Raw genomic sequence first — 18305 nt, 5'->3', positions numbered from 1 at the left:
GGTCTGAAGTGGGTCTCTTGTAGACAGCATATATATATGTCTTGTTTTTGTGTCCATTCAGCAAGCCTGTGTCTTTTGGTTGAAGCATTTAATCCATTCATGTTTAAGGTAATTATCAATATGGATGTTCCAATTACCTTTTTCTTAATTGTTTGGGGTTTGTTTTTGTAGGTCCTTTTCTTCTCTTCTGTTTCTCACTTAGAGAAGTTCCTTTAGCATTTGTTGTAGAGCTGGTTTGGTGGTACTGAATTCCCTTAGCTTTTGCTTGTCTGTAAAGCTTTTGATTTCTCTGTCAAAACTGAATGTGATCCTTGTCTGGTAGAGTAATCTTGGTTGTAGGTTTGTCCCTTTCATCCCTTTAAGTATATTATGCCACTCTGTTCTGGCTTGTAAAGTTTCTGCTGAGAAATCAGCTGTTAACCTTATGAGAGTTCCCTTGTTTGTTAATTGTTTTTTTCCCCTTGCTGCTTTCAATAATTTTTCTTTGTCTTTAATTTTTGCCAATTTGATTATTATGTGTCTCAGCCTGTTTCTCCTTGGGTTTATCCTGCTTGGGACTCTCTGTGCTTCCTGGACCTGGGTGGCTATTTCCTTTCCCATGTTATGGAAGTTTTTGACTATAATCTCCTCAAATATTTTCTTGGGTCCTTTCTCTCTCTCTTCCCCTTCTGGGACCCCTATAATGTGAACATTTTTGTGTTTAATGTTGTCCCAGAAGTCTCTTAGGCTGCCTTAATTTCTTTTCATTCTTTTTTCTTTATTCTGTTCCATGGCAGTGAATTCTACCATTCTGTCTTCCAGATCACTTATCCGTTCTTCTGCCTCAGTTATTCTGCTATTGATTCCTTCTAGTGTAGTTTTCATTTCAGTTATTGTGTTGTTCATCTCTGTTTGTTCTTTAAGTCTTCCAGTTGTTTTTTCTTTAATTCTTCTAGGTCTTTGTTAACCATTTCTTGCATCTTCTTTGCATACTCCCCAGTGACCAATTCATTTTAAAACCCGAATCTAGATGTGCAATCATTCACAAAATCAATTATTTCTATGATTATGGTACCTAGATGGTTTTCTTTTTATATTGGAGAATAAACATACTAATAACATGAACAGGTTAGGGAAAGTGATCATGGATCATCAGACTATAAGAATTATCAGGACATGATAAAGGGTTATGTATTTCAATGATAAAAGCAATCTGATTATTAACTCTTCATTTGAAGCAGTTTATCTACAGTTCAAAATGCTTTCAATGCTTTCACCGATTAAACTCTAAGGCATCTTTTTCATTGTCAGCAGAAGTGACCAGCATTTAATTAAAATAGACTCTTCTAACTATAAATAATTGAATAGTTTTAAATTTAGATTGGCTAAAATTGGTGAATTGATAAATAACTAAATAATGCAAGAATAAGAATTATCAAGACACTTTTGAGAACACAGTTCTGCTTGGAGGGCTCCATGGAGGAAGTGCCTCATTTTCAAGAAAGGGATGATGTTTCTTTGGTTTTCGTTCAGTTCTTCCCTTCTTTTCTTTTTTTTCCTAAAGAGAAAATACAAAACTATTTATATATAAATTTATATACAAATATGACCATTATTTTCAAATCAAGTTGCTTGCTGAAGAACAAAATAATCATTATAAGGTATTTAAATGTCATTTGCTAGCTTAATTGGTTATAAAGTAATAGAAGCTAGGGAATATTGCTAATTTATGAGTATACTATCAATAGGCGTTAACGCACCACTTAATTTTTTAAATATTAAAAGTGATAATATTTTAAAAGAATTATGTAAAATAGGGAAAAAAAAGACCTGTAATCCTATAATTCAAAGAGAATAATTATTAGAAGTTAGTGATGACTTTCTGAGAACAGAGTCTCAGAAATAAATTTACTGGGTGCAAAGGTTGAATATGTGATGGCAGCAGAGGATACTTCACAGTGTTTAAAAATATTTAAATATTGAGGTTCATGTTTCTTTGCTTGTTATTGAGCTTGAGCACATTTTCATTTCTTTAGTGCTTTTGTGAAATTTTTGCTCTATTATTTGACTCTTCTAACTGTATGGGTATTGGTGCTTGTAATTTTTAGCAATTTACATATTTTCATATAATAAATATTATCCTTGCAGCATTTTATCTACATTATTTTTAGTCCTTAATTTTTTACCAAAATATTAATATTTCAACCATAGAGAACTAAACTGTTTAAAGAGTAATATAGTCAAAATTTGTGTACCCCCTACCTGCCTTTTGGAATAAAACATGACCAACACTTGTGCAGCCCTTGTACCCACTCCCTCACCACACCTGTTTTCTCTCCACCACCCAGAGATAACCATTACTGAATTTAGCACTTATAGTTGCAGTGCATCCCTTAATACCTTTATCACACACACGTATTCATTGCCAAATAACAAATAATTTTGTTTTGCAGGTTTTTTGAGTTTATGCTAAAAGGTACCATGCTATATATTCTTTTGCATCTGTCTTTTATTCATGACCATATTTCTAAGATCCATCTATATGGAGCTGTAGCTCTAGTTCATTGATGCACAGAATTCCAGTATATCAACATATCACAGTTTACTGATCTATTTTTGTGTTGAAGACATGATGTTCTAATGTTTTTTCCACACAAAGACAATGCTGCTGTAAATATCCCTGTTTCATTCCTTGTGCTTATAAGCCAAGATTTTTTCTCCAAGTATATTCCTAGGAGTGAAATAGCCAGTTTGTAGGGCATGAATATATTCGACTTTGCTGGACAATAATGATTTAATCTCCAAAGTTGTAGGAAATTACCCTCCAGCCAGCAAATATACTGTTTTTTTATTTTGTATTATTAATATGCTGTATTCTATTGTTTGGCACTTTATATTTACTGTTTAAATCTTTTGAAGTTTGTATTGCAGTAAAGTAATTGTTTGAGGTGATTTTATGTCCAAATGTCACAAATAATCCCAACTGTTATTGCCTCGCATCCATTAATTTGTGTTCTGTATTATATAGTACATCCTTATAGGTAACAGGTTCTGAGGCTATTATTCTACTTGTGCTATACTGTAATTTGTGCTCATTCATTCAATGCTAAGCATTGAGATCTTACTCTGGGTCAAGCAGTATACAGGGAGCCATGCATGAAATGATTATAAAATACAAACACACACGTTACTGTTCCTGTCCCTTAGGGAACTTTCAAAATAGATGGTTAATAAACAAGTACATAAACAACAGATAATTCCAAATTGTGTGAAATTCTGTGAAACATATAAACAAGCTGCTGTGATTGATAAAAAATGAAAGGAAGTACTTACTTTCAAAAAAAGTGGATTCAGGGAAAGTCACTTTGAGACGTGATGGGTAAGAGGAGCCACTGGTGATGTGCACTGAGGGGAGGGCACCCCACTCAGACAGAAGAGTGTGTGTGAGGACTCTGACAAGTGGGGAAAACTTGGGATGGGAGAGGAAGCCAGAGAGCCAGTGTGAATAAAGCCTGGCGGGAGATGGGAGCGGGGTTCCAGATGAGAATGACAAGGTATATGTGTAAGATCAGATGGGGCCTGGCAGGCCATGGTAACATTTAGAACACAGGTTTGGAAAAAAAGAAATAGAGTTGTCAACAGGTGATTTGGAGAAGAAAGGCAGAATGCTGAGAGGTAAACTGGGGAACATGGCAGCAGAGGAGGAGACAGCTCAAGTGGAAGGGGAAATCGACTGTGCAGAATGCCCAGAGGTCTACGAAACAGGGCAGAAAAGAATACATACCATAGGCTAGATGCTCTGGCAAAATCATAACTCTCAAAGTTTAGTTTCAGAAAAGGGATAAGATGGGGGTTTACTGAGGAAGAAAAGGATATGAAGAACTAAGGAAGTGTAAACAAACTTTCCAGAAGTTCAACTATTGAAAAAGATGAGGGGCTTCCCTGGTGGTGCAGTGGTTGAGAGTCTGCCTGCCGATGCAGGGGACATGGGTTCGTGCTCCGGTCTGGGAAGATCCCACATGCCGTGGAGCGGCTGGGCCCATGAGCCATGGCCATTGAGCCTGCTCATCTGGAGCCTGTGCTCCGCAATGGGAGAGGCCACAACAGTGAGAGGCCCATGTACCACAAAAAAAAGAAAAAAAAAAAAAAAGAAAAAAAAAAGAGATAAGGATCATAGCTGGAGGGAAATGAAGAATTAAGAGAGTTTATTTTTATTAAGATTACTTATCCTGAGACTTGATGGGAATAATCCAGGAGGGTAGAAGAATGCAGATTCACAGGAGAGTGAAATGGTAAGTTCATATTTCATTGCTTGATTGGTACAGTCCTGCTTCATATTATTTTGAAAATATTATCTTCCATCATCTCACATTTTTATGATACCAGGTGAATTTTAGAACCATTTATTTCATTTTCCTGCTATACTCCCTTCCAAGAAATGACTGAGTATCTGAGGATTAATATGAAATCTAAAAAATGATCTAGGAATACTTGAAATGTAAATAGCATTTGGCCTTTCATCCTGCAGCTTGGACTGTCTCTCTGTTTCTTCAAGTTTCTGCTAAAACTATAAAGTTTAGTGGTTTCCTTGTATTCCAAAGAGCAGTGGTGTCACGGAACACTTGGACAACCCTGCCTCTGCAGGCTGAATGGCTTGGGAGGAGTGGCATTTTGGTAAATTATTAGGTGTCTATGCTTCTTTCATCAGTACATAAATGGAATTGATAATGTCACAAGAAGAATATGGTAATGTAAGGTTCCATTAACATATAATTATTCACATATAACAAAAGGATTTAAGAGAGGTGTGAATTTTTCTTTTTGTCTTAACATTTTGCTCTTCATCATGAGAATGTTTTCATCCTTGCTATTTCTAATAAACAGAGAACCTCATTTCAGAATCCTAACTGAGAAAATAAAAGCTGTAATTGGACCACGGTCAATCATCTTATTACTTTAGAGAGAGGCAGGCCCTCTAGCTAGATGAGAGAAAAGCAGTGACCATACAGTGTCCTCAGAAACTGACTGAAAAAACCTCATTGTCCATTCCATTTAACATAGGGAGAGAGAGGAACTGGGCACAAACTTGAGTTTGCCGGTAGGTGCTAAAATGTCAGGGCAGGAAATAGGCAAATAATTATCAAACTTAATATCAATTTACATGAATCAATGTTATCTTGAGTAATAATTAAAAGAGGTTACTTAAAAAAGTCCTTCTGTCTGTTGTTTGCTGGGGGCTGAATCTTTTGCTTATTTTCTTATTAAAGGTAACTATGAATTAATCTGGGAACCAGCTTGAAGAAGCATCTTACCTGATCTTTGGCTACAATTTTCACCTAAAACAGTGACCCATCAATTGCTCACTCCCCAAACTAGGTTTTACATCAAAATTTTGAGATGTTACTTTACATGAAAATTGAAGTAATTAGCTCTTCTTTATAGGGGTATTTTTCCATTCTCCCTGCAAACAAATTTCAGTAAGAAACTGGTAAGATGGGGAATAGAGGTGTAACATGTTGTACATGGATTTTTTTTTAGGTAGCGCTGTATTGTATGGATATATTGTATACCAAAGCAAGTTATTTTGTCTTAGGTCTTTGATGAGTTTTTGTTTTCCAGAGGATTGATTAGAATGAGAAACCACTGTAATAAAACATTGTGTACCTAACTATGACTTAGTCACTAAGGAAATTCTATCTCATTTTCAAGACAATGTGAAAATAAAACTGAAAACTGAAACATTTACATTCAGTTACTACTCTAAAAGATACTAGCAGAATTAGCATACGTCCCCTTAATATAAGGAGATTTTTTATTTTTCTTAGAACAAAGCATTATTTAAGAGTTTAATCTAAGGAAATCATCATAGAACACTACTATCCTCATTCAAACGACTGAACTAATTTTGATCGCCTTATTACTATTTCTCGGCATGGATTTAGCATTATAGCAGTACTAAAGTCAACACATAAAGAACAATAAATTCTGTTTGTATTTTTATTAGGATTGCATTAAATTTGTAAATTACTTCAGGGAAAACTGACATCTTTATAGCATTATTATAAGATTGTTTCTATACAAGGACAGTTTTGTTCTAATTTCTCAGGTATTCATTTGTGTCCTTCAGAAGTTTTCTTTATATTGGTATTGCACATTTCCTAAGTTTATTCCTAAGTGTTACATCTTTTTATCCTATCTTTAAATAGCCTGATTTGGGTCCTGTGTGTGTCTCTAGCTACTACTGATTCTAAATTGTATGTGGAAAAAAAAAAAAAACCAAGAATATTCAGAAATACTTTGAATGAAGAGTTATGAAGTGAGATTAACCCAAACATATATGAAAATATATAAAGTCCTGATGATGAAACAGTGTCGTACTAGAATATGTACAGTGAGAATGACCAATGGAACAGAAAGTTAAGAAACAAGCAGACCTGAAAATATGGGAATGATCTAATGTATCATATAATAAAGACAGTACCTCAAATCAGTGGGTAAAAGATGTGCTGTTTTATGAAAGTTGTATGTGGAAAAAATAAAGATGGAATCATATTTCCCATCATACACTAGGATAAATTCTAAGTAGAGCAAATGTTAAAATGTTAAATATTAAAATCATAAAGTTATTAGAAGAAAAATGGGAGCTTTGACCCTAAATTTTGGAGAAAGTCCTTTCAACTACACCTGAAAATTCAGAAGCCATAAAAAAAGACTGATAGATTTGAAAACTGAAAATAAAATTAAATTCTTCATGGAATAAAATGATATAAGACTTCCTTGGTGGCACAGTGGTTAAGAATCCACCTGCCAATGCAGAGGACACGGGTTTGAGCCCTGATCCAGGAAGATCCCACATGTTGTGGAGCAACTAAGCCCATGTGCCACAACTACTGAACCTGTTCTCTAGAACCCGTGAGCCAGAGCTACTTAGACCACGTGCCACAACTACTAAAGCCCATGCACCCTAGAGCCCATGCTTCACAACAAAAGAAGCCACTGCTATGAGAAGCCCACACGTCGCAATGAAGAGTAACCCCTGCTTGCCACAACTAGAGAAAGCCTGTGCGCAGTGAAGACCCAATACAGTGAAAAATAAATAATAAATAAATAAATTTACTAAAATAATGATATAAGCAAAGTTGAGAGACCAACAATACAATGGGAAAAAATTTGTAACTCATATCAGAAATGGTAGGCTAATTTCCCTAGTACCTAAAGAAGCTTCTAGAAATCTGTAAGAAAAAGACTAATGAAAAAATGTTCAGTTTATGAATTGACACTTTACAGGAAAAAAAAATACAAATTATCTTCACACAAATGAAAGGATACTCAAGCTCAACCCTAACCAGAGAAATGCAAATAAAAAAATACTCTGGATGACATTTTTTTTAACTTGCTGATAGACATGAATTCAAAAAATTTGATAAGAAACCCTACTGGACCCTAAGCCCTGTGGAGAAATTTTGCACTTTTTGATTGCTGAACATGTGAATATGTTAACTATTCACATAAAGTACTTATGCATCTGAAATGTATTACTTATTTACTTATTCAAAAATAAATGAATAAAATACATATTTCTATTGATATTTTAAAACAGAAAACAGTATTTTGCTTGCTATCACTGAAAAGTAACTATAAACATAAGTACATTGAAACAAAGAACATAAAGTCCTGCTACATATCATTTCTCCCAACGTTCATACTTGATTGCTTTCATTAAAAAAACACTTAAATAAGACCTTCTCCTTGAGGTCATCAGAAAGGTCAAAAGAAAATAAAAAAATGGAATAACTTTCTCATTAAATACAATTTTACTGTGTGTCAGGACCAAGTTCCACCTAAATTAACCTGGTATACCTTCAGTAATACGCTTGTCAGTACACTTTTTTATAATTTTAGGTAGAAGAATCATTGCAAAGGATGAATGGGCATGACTGGTAAGTGACTAAATGTGGGGATGTAGGTGAGGAACATTATTATGACTAAAGTTTTAAGCCTGAGTGTTTTAAGGAATAGTAGAATCATTAATAGAAATGAGTAGATCAAATAAATTATGATATATGTAGGAGAGAATGAATTCAACAAGGTAGCTTCCATGTAGAAATGGTCAGTAGTCATGGGACAAATAGAACTGGAATTAGGGTCAGAAAAGTCAGAACAGGTACATTTAAAAGACACAGTGCATTAACAAATAACACCTACCAGCCATTTTTCATATTCATCAAGAGCTTGTTTATCTTTATTTTTTTTCTCAGCTCTTTTCAGTTCTTCTTTTCTTTTCTCATTTATTTTCTCTTTTTCCTTTTCCTTGAAAAAAGCTTCCTTTTTTTCATTCCTATGTAGGATAGTCAAAACACTGGCAAGTTAAAGGAGAATATATAATAAAGGTTCCCTAAAGTGTCTTTGCAATAATGAGACTGAGTGCATTAGTAACATTCAAGTAAATGAATTTTAGAAAAGCCTAAAGTGTTACTAATTTAAGATCCGTCAAAACATTTATCATTTTGGATTACCATTTTTCAACAGCAGTTAAGTTATCTTTCCTTTTCTCAGCAACAGTTTCCTCCTCTTTCTGTTTCTTTGCTCTTTCATATTCTTTCTCTTTTTTACTTTTCTCTTTAAGATATTCCATCTTTTTCTCTTTCCATTTTTCAAAAGACTGAAAAAGTTCAGAGTTACTTTCTTATTTAATGTGAATATAATAAAATAGTAAAAACACAGTTAATCATTAATTTTCAAATATTTTAAAAATAATTAAGATATTCAAAACCACTGTATACTTGTAGTGCTTCTCTTTTTCTCACAGCACTTTCTTCTTCAGTTTTCTTCTTGTTTTTTTCCTCAAGCCTTTTTTTTGCAGCTACCTTCTTTGCTTCCTTTTCTTTCATGGATTTCCAGGCCTCAAATGATGCTAAGGCTTCTTCTCTCTTAACAGCTCTTTTCTATTTTGGAAAATAATAGACAGTAATATGTATATGTATAAATAGACAAATATAGATAGATATAGATATACATACATTCATTTTTTTTAATTCCCTTCATATTCATCAATTTAGGTTTCAAAGCAATCTATTTAAAATAGATTTAGAGAAGGTAATTGATAAAAATGTTATCTGAATTATTCACTGCATTTTAAAATGTCCTTTCTTAAACATTTATCAGATATTGATCTACTACCATGCATGGGAAGGAATTTTTTTTGGAAGTATACTGAACAAAGGCTATGAAAATAAACTGTAAAAGGCTAATTGGTACTGCAAAGTGCTCATAATGCAATATCGCACTAAAAGAAAAATATCAGGAAAGTTACAGGCCAGAAAGGTAAAGTTATATACTTTACCTTTCTGGCCTGTAACTTTCCTGATATTTTAACTTTAACTTGACCTTTCTGGCCTGTCAGAGTAAGGTAAATTGGCCAAGTCACACAGTAAACTACAGATCTGTGTTTTAACCCTGAGTTTTGACTGACATCAGAGCATAAAATTCTTACTGCATAAACATATCCCAAGTGTTGAAAACATGTGTCAGATTAGAAAATATGTAGGTGAACATATAGCAAGTATGTTATTACTTTACTTACTTCAATCTAATCCCATAATATTCTATGTTTGTCTTATAATATTGCTTAGCATTAAATGATATAAAGCTTTATTACAGAGATAACATAATTTAGAAGTAAAAGTATGAGCTCCCTCACTGATTTGTGAAGAGCAAATGAGGTATCTGGCACTGACTGTGGCAGATAATGCTACAAAGGCAGTGCCAGTGTCCAGGCACGTCCCCTGCAGGGCTGCTCCACACAGTGCTGTACGCTGGAGAAATATGTTTCTATCCATGGTAGTATTAAAAGCACAATGAAGGGTTTTTTTTTTTTTTCTTTTCTTTTTTTCAGGGATTTTACTTTAGAAGATGGGAAAGAACTGGAGCATGTTGTAGGCAGGAGTTAGAGGCAGAGGGTGAAGTACAGGAGAGAATGAAATGAGAGCCCAGCTCCAGACAGTGGGAAGGATAGGGGCAAATACTCAGGTAGAGGCTGCTCTTGAAGATACATACAAAACTCAAGATAGAAAAGGGGAAAACTGAAGGTTAATGTCTGATGATCCTTTATATTCCTGGCTAAGTTGCAATATCAAAGTCAATTTTTAATAATGAAATAGGTACATGGTCACAGAAAAAATAAGTTCATAATCAGTAGTGCCAAAGCTATTGCTCACATATAAATAATAAAAATCTCTGTGTATCCATGTTTTCATGTAAAACAGTTATATTTATATCAAACTAAAAGTGTATAAAGTACCAGAGAAATAAAATCAGAAATCAATTCTTTTATATACAATTTATTTCACCATTTAAAAAACAGTTGATTTAGAAATACTAAACATTCAGGCTATTTTACTGACTTAAAAATCCAGAATATTTTTCACTTCTATATTCAGAATACCTGTTCATTTTGAATCCTTAAGTTTTCATTTTCGATTCTTTTAACTCTGTGCATTTCATGTAAATAAACATTTTTCTTTTCTAACCACTCCTGTGGGAAAAAGAAAAAGGCAATATGATATTCAACGTTTTGCAAATGAAGTAGAATTCTTATTTATTTCTGAAATATATGATTAAAACTTTTAAAAAGCAAAACATAAAACATAGATTTTATATGTACTAGTATCATTCTTTTTCTGATAATATTCTAATAGTAAAGATGAGCAAGAATTAAGAAAATCATGTGTTTATATGATTTATATATGTGTAATATAATGACTACATATATTAACATTTTTCTCTGAAATTCACATGGACAATTTTCCAAAGTGTACGATATTCTGTACAACAAATAAGACAAAAAAAAAAAAAAAAGACTTCTTTTTTGGAATTGTAAAAAAATTCGGACAGCTTTCTTCTATGTCAGTTTAACTCAAATGCAGAAAGTCTCAGGAAAGAAAAAAAATTAAAACGCTTTTTGTTCATAACTATATAAACTTTAAGGAGAAAAGGTATAGAACATAGGTGTACCTCAACTATATTTTGCTTTTGCTGTATTTTTATCAATTGCCATGGCATATTCTCTTTCCTTAAGAACAACTATGATCAGTTAAACAAAGCCTGGAAGGAGATAATTTAGTATAAAAAGAAAAAAAGCTTTGGATTGCTCAGGTATTATAAAGGAAATAAATTAAACATTAAATCATCATCTCTGACAGGGTCATTTTATTTCCTGATAAACAAACCTTATGTAAGTGATTAAGTCTTCTAATTTTTTAAAAAAATATTTTCCTTTTTACCTGATAAACAGCTGCCCTTATGTTATCTGCTCTGTCAGGTTCTGTGTTCTGTTTCTGTGAAGGCTTTTGGTCCAAGACTCTCAAAGTCCCTAAATAGTGAGAAGTGGGAACTGTCAACGGAGTTCTCCTTAGAGAACCAGGTTTCTTTAAGAACTCAGAGGTAACTAATCTGAAAAGATCCAAATGAATCAAGATTAACTATTACAATTGCACTTGGTAGAAGAGAGATTCATTAGATTTTGCAAATACTATATTTGAAAATTACATTATAATTTAATAAATTATAATTACTTTGAAAATGATGTGTTCTTAGTACACAAAGACCCCTATACAACATAATTTAAATTTTATTACTTTAAGTTATATAGCTTCAATGCAATTTTTCTTTTTAGGTTTTGTAATTAAAACATTTTTAACAAACATGGACTCAAGGTACATGGGAAAAGACAGTATTAATAAGTAGGTTTTAATGGTTTCTTATGTTATTTTGCTACATAAACTATCTTAAATATAAAGTTAGACTAGTAACCTCTATTTCAGGGTTGGTGGGGAAATCTGGCCCCCATCTATTCTGGTATATAAAGTTTATTGCACCCTGGCTTTTTCATTTATTTTCATAATACCAACAGTGTCTTCCCTGCTACAATAACAGAACTGAGTAGTTACAAGAGAGACAATATGGCCTACAAGACCTGACATATGTACTAACTGGCAAATTTACAGAAAACGTTTGCTGACCCCTGTTCTATTTGACTAATGATAATTTAAAAGATTCAGAAGGTTTTGAATAGCATTTATGAGTTCTTATCATTTTAATAAACCAACTTAGTCCATAGAACCTCTAAGTTTAAAGTACAATTTTTCATGTGTTGGACAAAGACATTTAATATAGAAGGTGAATGCTGGACTTCAGCTTTATTACCACTGTATATCTACTGTCTCAGGAAAAATAAAAGAAAGAAACTATATCCCAGGAGCAATGTAGAACATAGAGGATCATTGATCAATTCCTTTTAATAAATGAATATATTCAACTAGGGAGATTTACTATGAAGAAACTACTTCATTGTTCTCATAAGAAGAAAATTAAGTGACACCAAATGAAATTCACTGTACAGAAGTTAAACTAAAACTAGTTTTCTTGGAATGTAAACCCATAACTGAGGGAAAATGATAATTTTATTACCTGCCAGATGCATTGGATGCTCTATTATTTGTTGACTTTTTATTCTTCATATTTCTATCTTGAATTATTTTCTATGAAATAGAAAAAGCCAAAGATGGATTACTCACTGTATCTATCACAGTTAGACTTAGAGGCCAATCTTCCAGTAAATCGATGTCTTTTAAGCATCTACTATGTGTCAAGTATTTCTGTCACCAGGAACAAATAAGGATATTACATTTTAGGGAGGTTGACTGGCAATAAACACGTAAACTAATGTCACTCATGAAGGAGATAAACTAGGGCCCAGTGACAGTGACAGAGTGGAGTTGATGAGCCACAATAGTGAATGTGATCAGGGAAGGCCTCCCTGAAGGCTCGACGTCAGAGCTCAGACAAATGATGAATAACAAAGGGCCACATGATGTTCTATGGAGAGCTTGATAATTTTGAGAAACCAAAAAAGGTGAAAGATGCTGAGGCACAGTGAATGGCAGGGAGAGCTGAGGAGTATAAGGTCCGGGAAGAATCGTATGAGATCTCCAGTGGTGAGGAGTCTGCATTTTATTCCATGGGGAGAATCCAACAAATAAACCTTAGAGGGGAATGATTAATCAGACTTCAGATTACTCAGTAGAGAGTAAGAGTAAAGCTAAGGATTCATTCAAAAGAAATATGTTATAATCTTACTTGTTATATATAAAACACCTATTCTAATTTAGAATTACCTCTGTTAAACATTTCTAAGACCTGTCTATAAATTCCAGAGTACCCTTCTTCCTTTTAAGGAATAACGTTTCTACTTTACATGGACAGATGGGTGCTAACACTAAAGTGAGAGCAGATGTAAACACATCCCTAGCTTGGCATTAGCACTTTTTCCTAAGGAAACTGGTTAATGACAATATACCTGGAATGTGGCTTAATGAACCTTCTCCATAAAATTTAATAAAAACTTAATACTCTGTATTATAAAAGTCCTGTTCAACCACAAATTCTCAGCTAACTGTTATCTCCCCTAGTAATAAGTATACATAGCCACCAATTAACTGCAGGAGAAACTGCATAAAGAAAATTTAGGAGAAATAGGGCTTCCCTGGTGGCGCAGTGGTTGAGAGCCCACCTGCCGATGCAGGGGACACAGGTTCGTGCCCCGGTCTGGGAAGATTCCACATGCTACGGAGCAGCTAGGCCCGTGAGCCATGGCCACTGAGCCTGTGCGTCCGGAGCCTGTGCTTTGCAACAGGAGAGGCCACAACTGTGAGAGGCCTGTGTACCACAAAAAAAAAAAAAAAAAAAAAAAAAAAAGAAAAAGAAAATTTAGGAGAAATAAAGACTAAAGTGCTCCCCATAAATTTTAACAGTATAGTACTCTGGTGCAATGTAGTGTAGGGACAAGTAATCCTACATATCACAAATCTTCTCAAGGTAATAATAATAATATTCCTGATAATGATCCTGTCCATCCATTTAAATAGGTATGGATGTTGATAAACTTTCCTTAAAGACTTTTATTAAATTTTATAAAATATTTAAAAATGATATCCAAAGGAATATCCTTCACTAACTCGAAACCTTAGAAATTATTCCAGACAGCTTCATTTTTATAACATGAAGACCTACAGAAACCTACCCACTTCTGGGTATGTATTTCTGAAACATTTAAAAGTATATTATGATCATATACTCTAATAACTTTTAATGAAATGTTGGGTTTTATTATTTTCACTGCAAACCTCCCCTGAAGTTAAAATTCTATTGAATAAGAATCACTTGACAGTATAATACCATTATTTCCACAGATAATTCAGATGTACCTAACATGGAAGATAAAATATTTAAAAGTTCTATTTTGAATTTTAAGCTGTAGTATAGCAGGTACAATTTTATATAAATACCTTTACAGACTCAGTGCATAAGATACTCTGAAGTTGAAATAGTGGTGGATCATCAACTGTTAAGTCATCATTCATAATCAGTTCAGTTTTCTCCTTTTCTTCTTCAAGGTCACCAGTAGTCACTTGACTTTCCTTGGGTTTCTCAAGTGTAGTAACAAAGTCTATCAAAAATGAGTTCTCTTCATTTTCAATTGATTTCAAGGAATTATGGTTTTCAGTGCATTCTTCATTCTGACCTATTTTGTGACAGAGTAACAGAACTAAATCTCCCTTCTGAATTAATAAGGTGAATAACAGATTCATTTGCTTTCTGCTAAATTAAAACTGTCTATAATCTCTTTCTTGCAAAATAATAAATAGAGAAAACTATCATATTCAACTTGAATAAACTTTTTTCCCAAGTGAGCTACAAAAGAAAAAAATGGCTACTAAATCTACTAAAGCATTTGACACACCTTAGAAAATGGAAAAACAACCCTAAACCATAGGCATGCCACAAGCCCTTGTTGGTGTATAAACCAAGTAAGTGAAATGGCAATATCTGTTCTATTCAAAAGCCTGTGTTTCTTAGCTGGAGCAAGAGGCACAGATTTCTAAGATACTACAGTTACTAACAATACACTTATAATACTGTACAGATGTAGAGAGAACCAAGAATCAATGCAGTTCTAGAAGAGGCCACCACACAGAGAGAATAAAGCCATCCTTTAGAGTTTTACTCCCACTAAGATGCAGTGTTGCCTCTGATACCAAAAGGGCAGGAAAGGAAGGCCTAGTACTTACCCTCTCAGTGCTCAAGGGACAGGCTTAAAATCTGGCATGGAGGATTCAGTTTTGCTTTTACAGAATTGCTTCTATTATTCTGATTCTACCACACTTTAGAATGTGTAAACAGTTCTTTTAGAATGTGTAAACAGAAAACCAGTGCTTTCTGCGTTGATCACCAACTTTCAGTTCTACTAGGATCCACCTACTGGCTAACCTGTATCTTTACTGTCAAAGTCTTAATTACGAGGCTTTCATTACAGCCATTTCTGGGGAACTCATTTTGAGGTAAGCTAGATATAATATCACTTTATAATTCCAGTTATACATTCATATTTGGAGACTACTCATGATTCAAAGTATCATTAATGGATTCTTCAGAGCTGCTAATCAAAGTACTCGGTGAAAAGAACAAGGACTTTGGAGCCAAAGATTCAAATTATGGCTCCATCACTGACTTTGGATATGTTTCCCAATATCTTTGCACTTCAGTTTTTCTCATCCGTAATATGACAAAAATTATACTACATAGTAAGCACTTAATAAATGTAAGTTATACATCCCAGTCTTAAAAACAGCTATGCCTTTAGCTCTCATTAAGTTATATGTCATAAGACTAAGGAAAGAAACAATGTTAACTACTCATACCTCACACTTACTATGTGCTAACGATGGTTCTGTTCTACATGCTTTACATGTATTAAAACTAATTTAATTCTCACAACCACCCTACTCTTATTAATCCCATTTTAAAGAGCAACATTCAGAGCCAGAAAGGTTAGTTACTGTCTCATGGAGTTGTACCTAGATTCAAATCCAGCTTAGTCTCACTCTAAAAGTTCACCTAACCATTATGCTGACTATTGCAGCAACACCCACATAATAATAGCTCACATTTAGTGAATACTGTACTTGTGCCAGGAATTGAGTTAGTGGCTAAAATGCATAGTATCACTTAATTTTCACAATAGCCTTATGAGATTGGTCTTATTATAACTTGGGGGATTGAGGCATTGAGAGATCAAGTTCTGCATCTACAATCACATGGTTAATAAATTGGATTTTGGGGATTAAAACTCAGGCAAACACAAACATATTTTCCCTATAACTGTGTAAAGTACTATTTCTTTTACAAATAGCATTCTAAGCAACATTGAGTTCATAAATAAAATAAGGGAAAATAATTTGATATAATCACCTGTAATGGAGGCTTTTTCCCCAGATACTGGTGAAGAGGAATTTCCGAGACTTTCTTTAAGGGATGATGATGATAGACTTGTTAACCATGCATCCTGTTTAAAGAAAATGTATTTACTAGTAAGTTTAGTTCTCAAGATTTGTTGGGGGGGGCAATAGGATTATTAAAACTACTTCATAACTCTGAAATCTGCATTATTAGTTTTCTGCTAAACACCAAAAGTAAGTCAAAGGAGGTTATAATATGCTTAACTTTCAAGCCTTTATATCTTGATCATTAAAAGAGGTCAGGGCTTCCCTGGTGGCGCAGTGGTTTTGAGTCCGACTGCCAATGCAGGGGACACAGGTTCATACCCCAGTCCGGGAGGATCTCACATGCCGTGGAGCGGCTGGGCCCGTGAGCCATGGCTGCTGAGCCTGTGCGTCCAGAGCCTTTGCTCCACATTGAGAAAGGCAACAACAGTGAGAAGCCCACATACGGCAAAAAATATATATAATAATAATGATAATAATAATAATAATAAAAGAGGTCACTAAGAGCTATTCCAGTTCTTTAACTGAAACCTCTATATTTTCAAAACTCCTGCTGCTCTAAAATCAAATCTCAGAAATATTTAAGGTAAATATTTGACATCTCTTTCTCTAAGTATATACTTTATTAGAAAGTATAAAGGAAATAGTAGGTAAAAACCTAGTTTCAAACAAATATTACTTGTTGACCAAATGAAAGCAATTTATAAAACCAAGTAGACAGTTACTTCCAAATATTTTAGATAAAAAACTACATAGGGGCTTCCCTGGTGGCACAGTGGTTGAGAGTCCACCTACCGATTCAGGGGACACGGGTTCGTGCCCCGGTCTGGGAAGATCCCACATGCCGCAGAGCAGCTGGGCCCGTGAGCCATGGCCGCTGAGCCTGTGCGTCCAGAGCCTGTGCTCCACAACGGGAGAGGCCACAACAGTGAGAGGCTCGCATAACGCAAAAAAAAAAAAAAAAAAAAAAAAAACTACATAGATTTCATACACTTTAGTTTTCCTCAAAATTCCTGTATCTGAATTAAAATAATTATTATATTTGAAATGAAGTAATTATATTTGTGTGCATAAATTAAACATCTCTTTATAGAATAATACTCTAGTCTAAAAGTGATGATATTATAATGTAAGAAGTTTGATTTTGTTGCATATTTTTATTTTCTTTTGCATAATATTTACAAAGAAAATTATATGTCAAAAGCAATAGAGAGAAACCATCTGGGCAGATGGCAGAAGGGCTCAAACACTGGAGTCTACCCTGAGAAGGGAAGATTTACCCAAGGAGATTTGCAAGTTAGTCGCCTTTTTCCTGAGGAAATTCCCCCAACTGTGCAGCTTAGTAGAAGGCTGCAGCATTACTAGACTGGCTTGAGGGGTCAGAAGATAGAGTTTAGGACTAGAAGGTCAGCCAATAAATTTGGAGAAGAGCTGCAGAAGGCATGAACCCAAATATCTGCATATAAATCCACCTCAAACACTTGGCTCATCTATGCATGGCATGGGAAAGACCTCAGAGGGTCCTGTAAAATCACAGTAGCTAGAAAGTGAAAAAACTAAGCAGAGATTTCAGTCAATGTCCATGGCAAGGGAGACAGAGCTGGGAATTTGTCTAGCCATAATATCTGTGTGCTAGAACACATGTTCAGAAGAACATAACAGAATCCAGAATCTCTACAACATATAATTCATAATGTTCAGTAGTCAATCAAAAAGTTAATAGGTAAAGTTTAAAAAAATGGTGACACATACTCATGAAAACAAAAACAACAAAAACACTCTATAGTAACCAAGCCAGAGATGACCCAGATGTTGCAATTAGCAAACAAGAACTTTAAAGTAGGGATTATAAATATGTTCAATCACTTAGGAGGAAATATATACATAGTGGCTGAACAGATGGGATATCTTATTATTAGATACAGAAAATACAAAAAATACCAATGGAAATTCTAGAGTTGAACACTACTGAAATTTTTAAAAAAA

General features: G+C 34.1%; 1 protein-coding gene across 1 annotated transcript in view; it reads right to left on the bottom strand.

Annotated features, from left to right (window-relative positions):
* Positions 1-1311: 1311 nt before the first annotated feature.
* Positions 1312-18305, bottom strand: part of MAP9 (microtubule associated protein 9) — a gene marked incomplete at its 5' end in the record, with an annotated part of 31130 nt that continues 14136 nt past the window's right edge. Inside the window, 9 exons of the mRNA XM_079728458.1 lie at positions 1312-1537; positions 8185-8317; positions 8496-8641; positions 8763-8924; positions 10424-10513; positions 11262-11430; positions 12448-12518; positions 14325-14560; positions 16288-16381. Of these exons, the coding sequence (XP_079584584.1) occupies positions 1415-1537; positions 8185-8317; positions 8496-8641; positions 8763-8924; positions 10424-10513; positions 11262-11430; positions 12448-12518; positions 14325-14560; positions 16288-16381 (1224 nt within the window). The 3' untranslated portion in view covers positions 1312-1414. The remainder of the gene's footprint in view (positions 1538-8184; positions 8318-8495; positions 8642-8762; positions 8925-10423; positions 10514-11261; positions 11431-12447; positions 12519-14324; positions 14561-16287; positions 16382-18305) is intronic.

Source organism: Hyperoodon ampullatus (assembly GCF_949752795.1).
Source record: "Hyperoodon ampullatus genome assembly, chromosome: 1".
NCBI lineage: Eukaryota > Metazoa > Chordata > Mammalia > Artiodactyla > Ziphiidae > Hyperoodon > Hyperoodon ampullatus.
The sequence above is the reverse complement of the archived record's forward strand: the minus strand, read 5'-3'. Positions and strand labels throughout refer to the sequence as shown.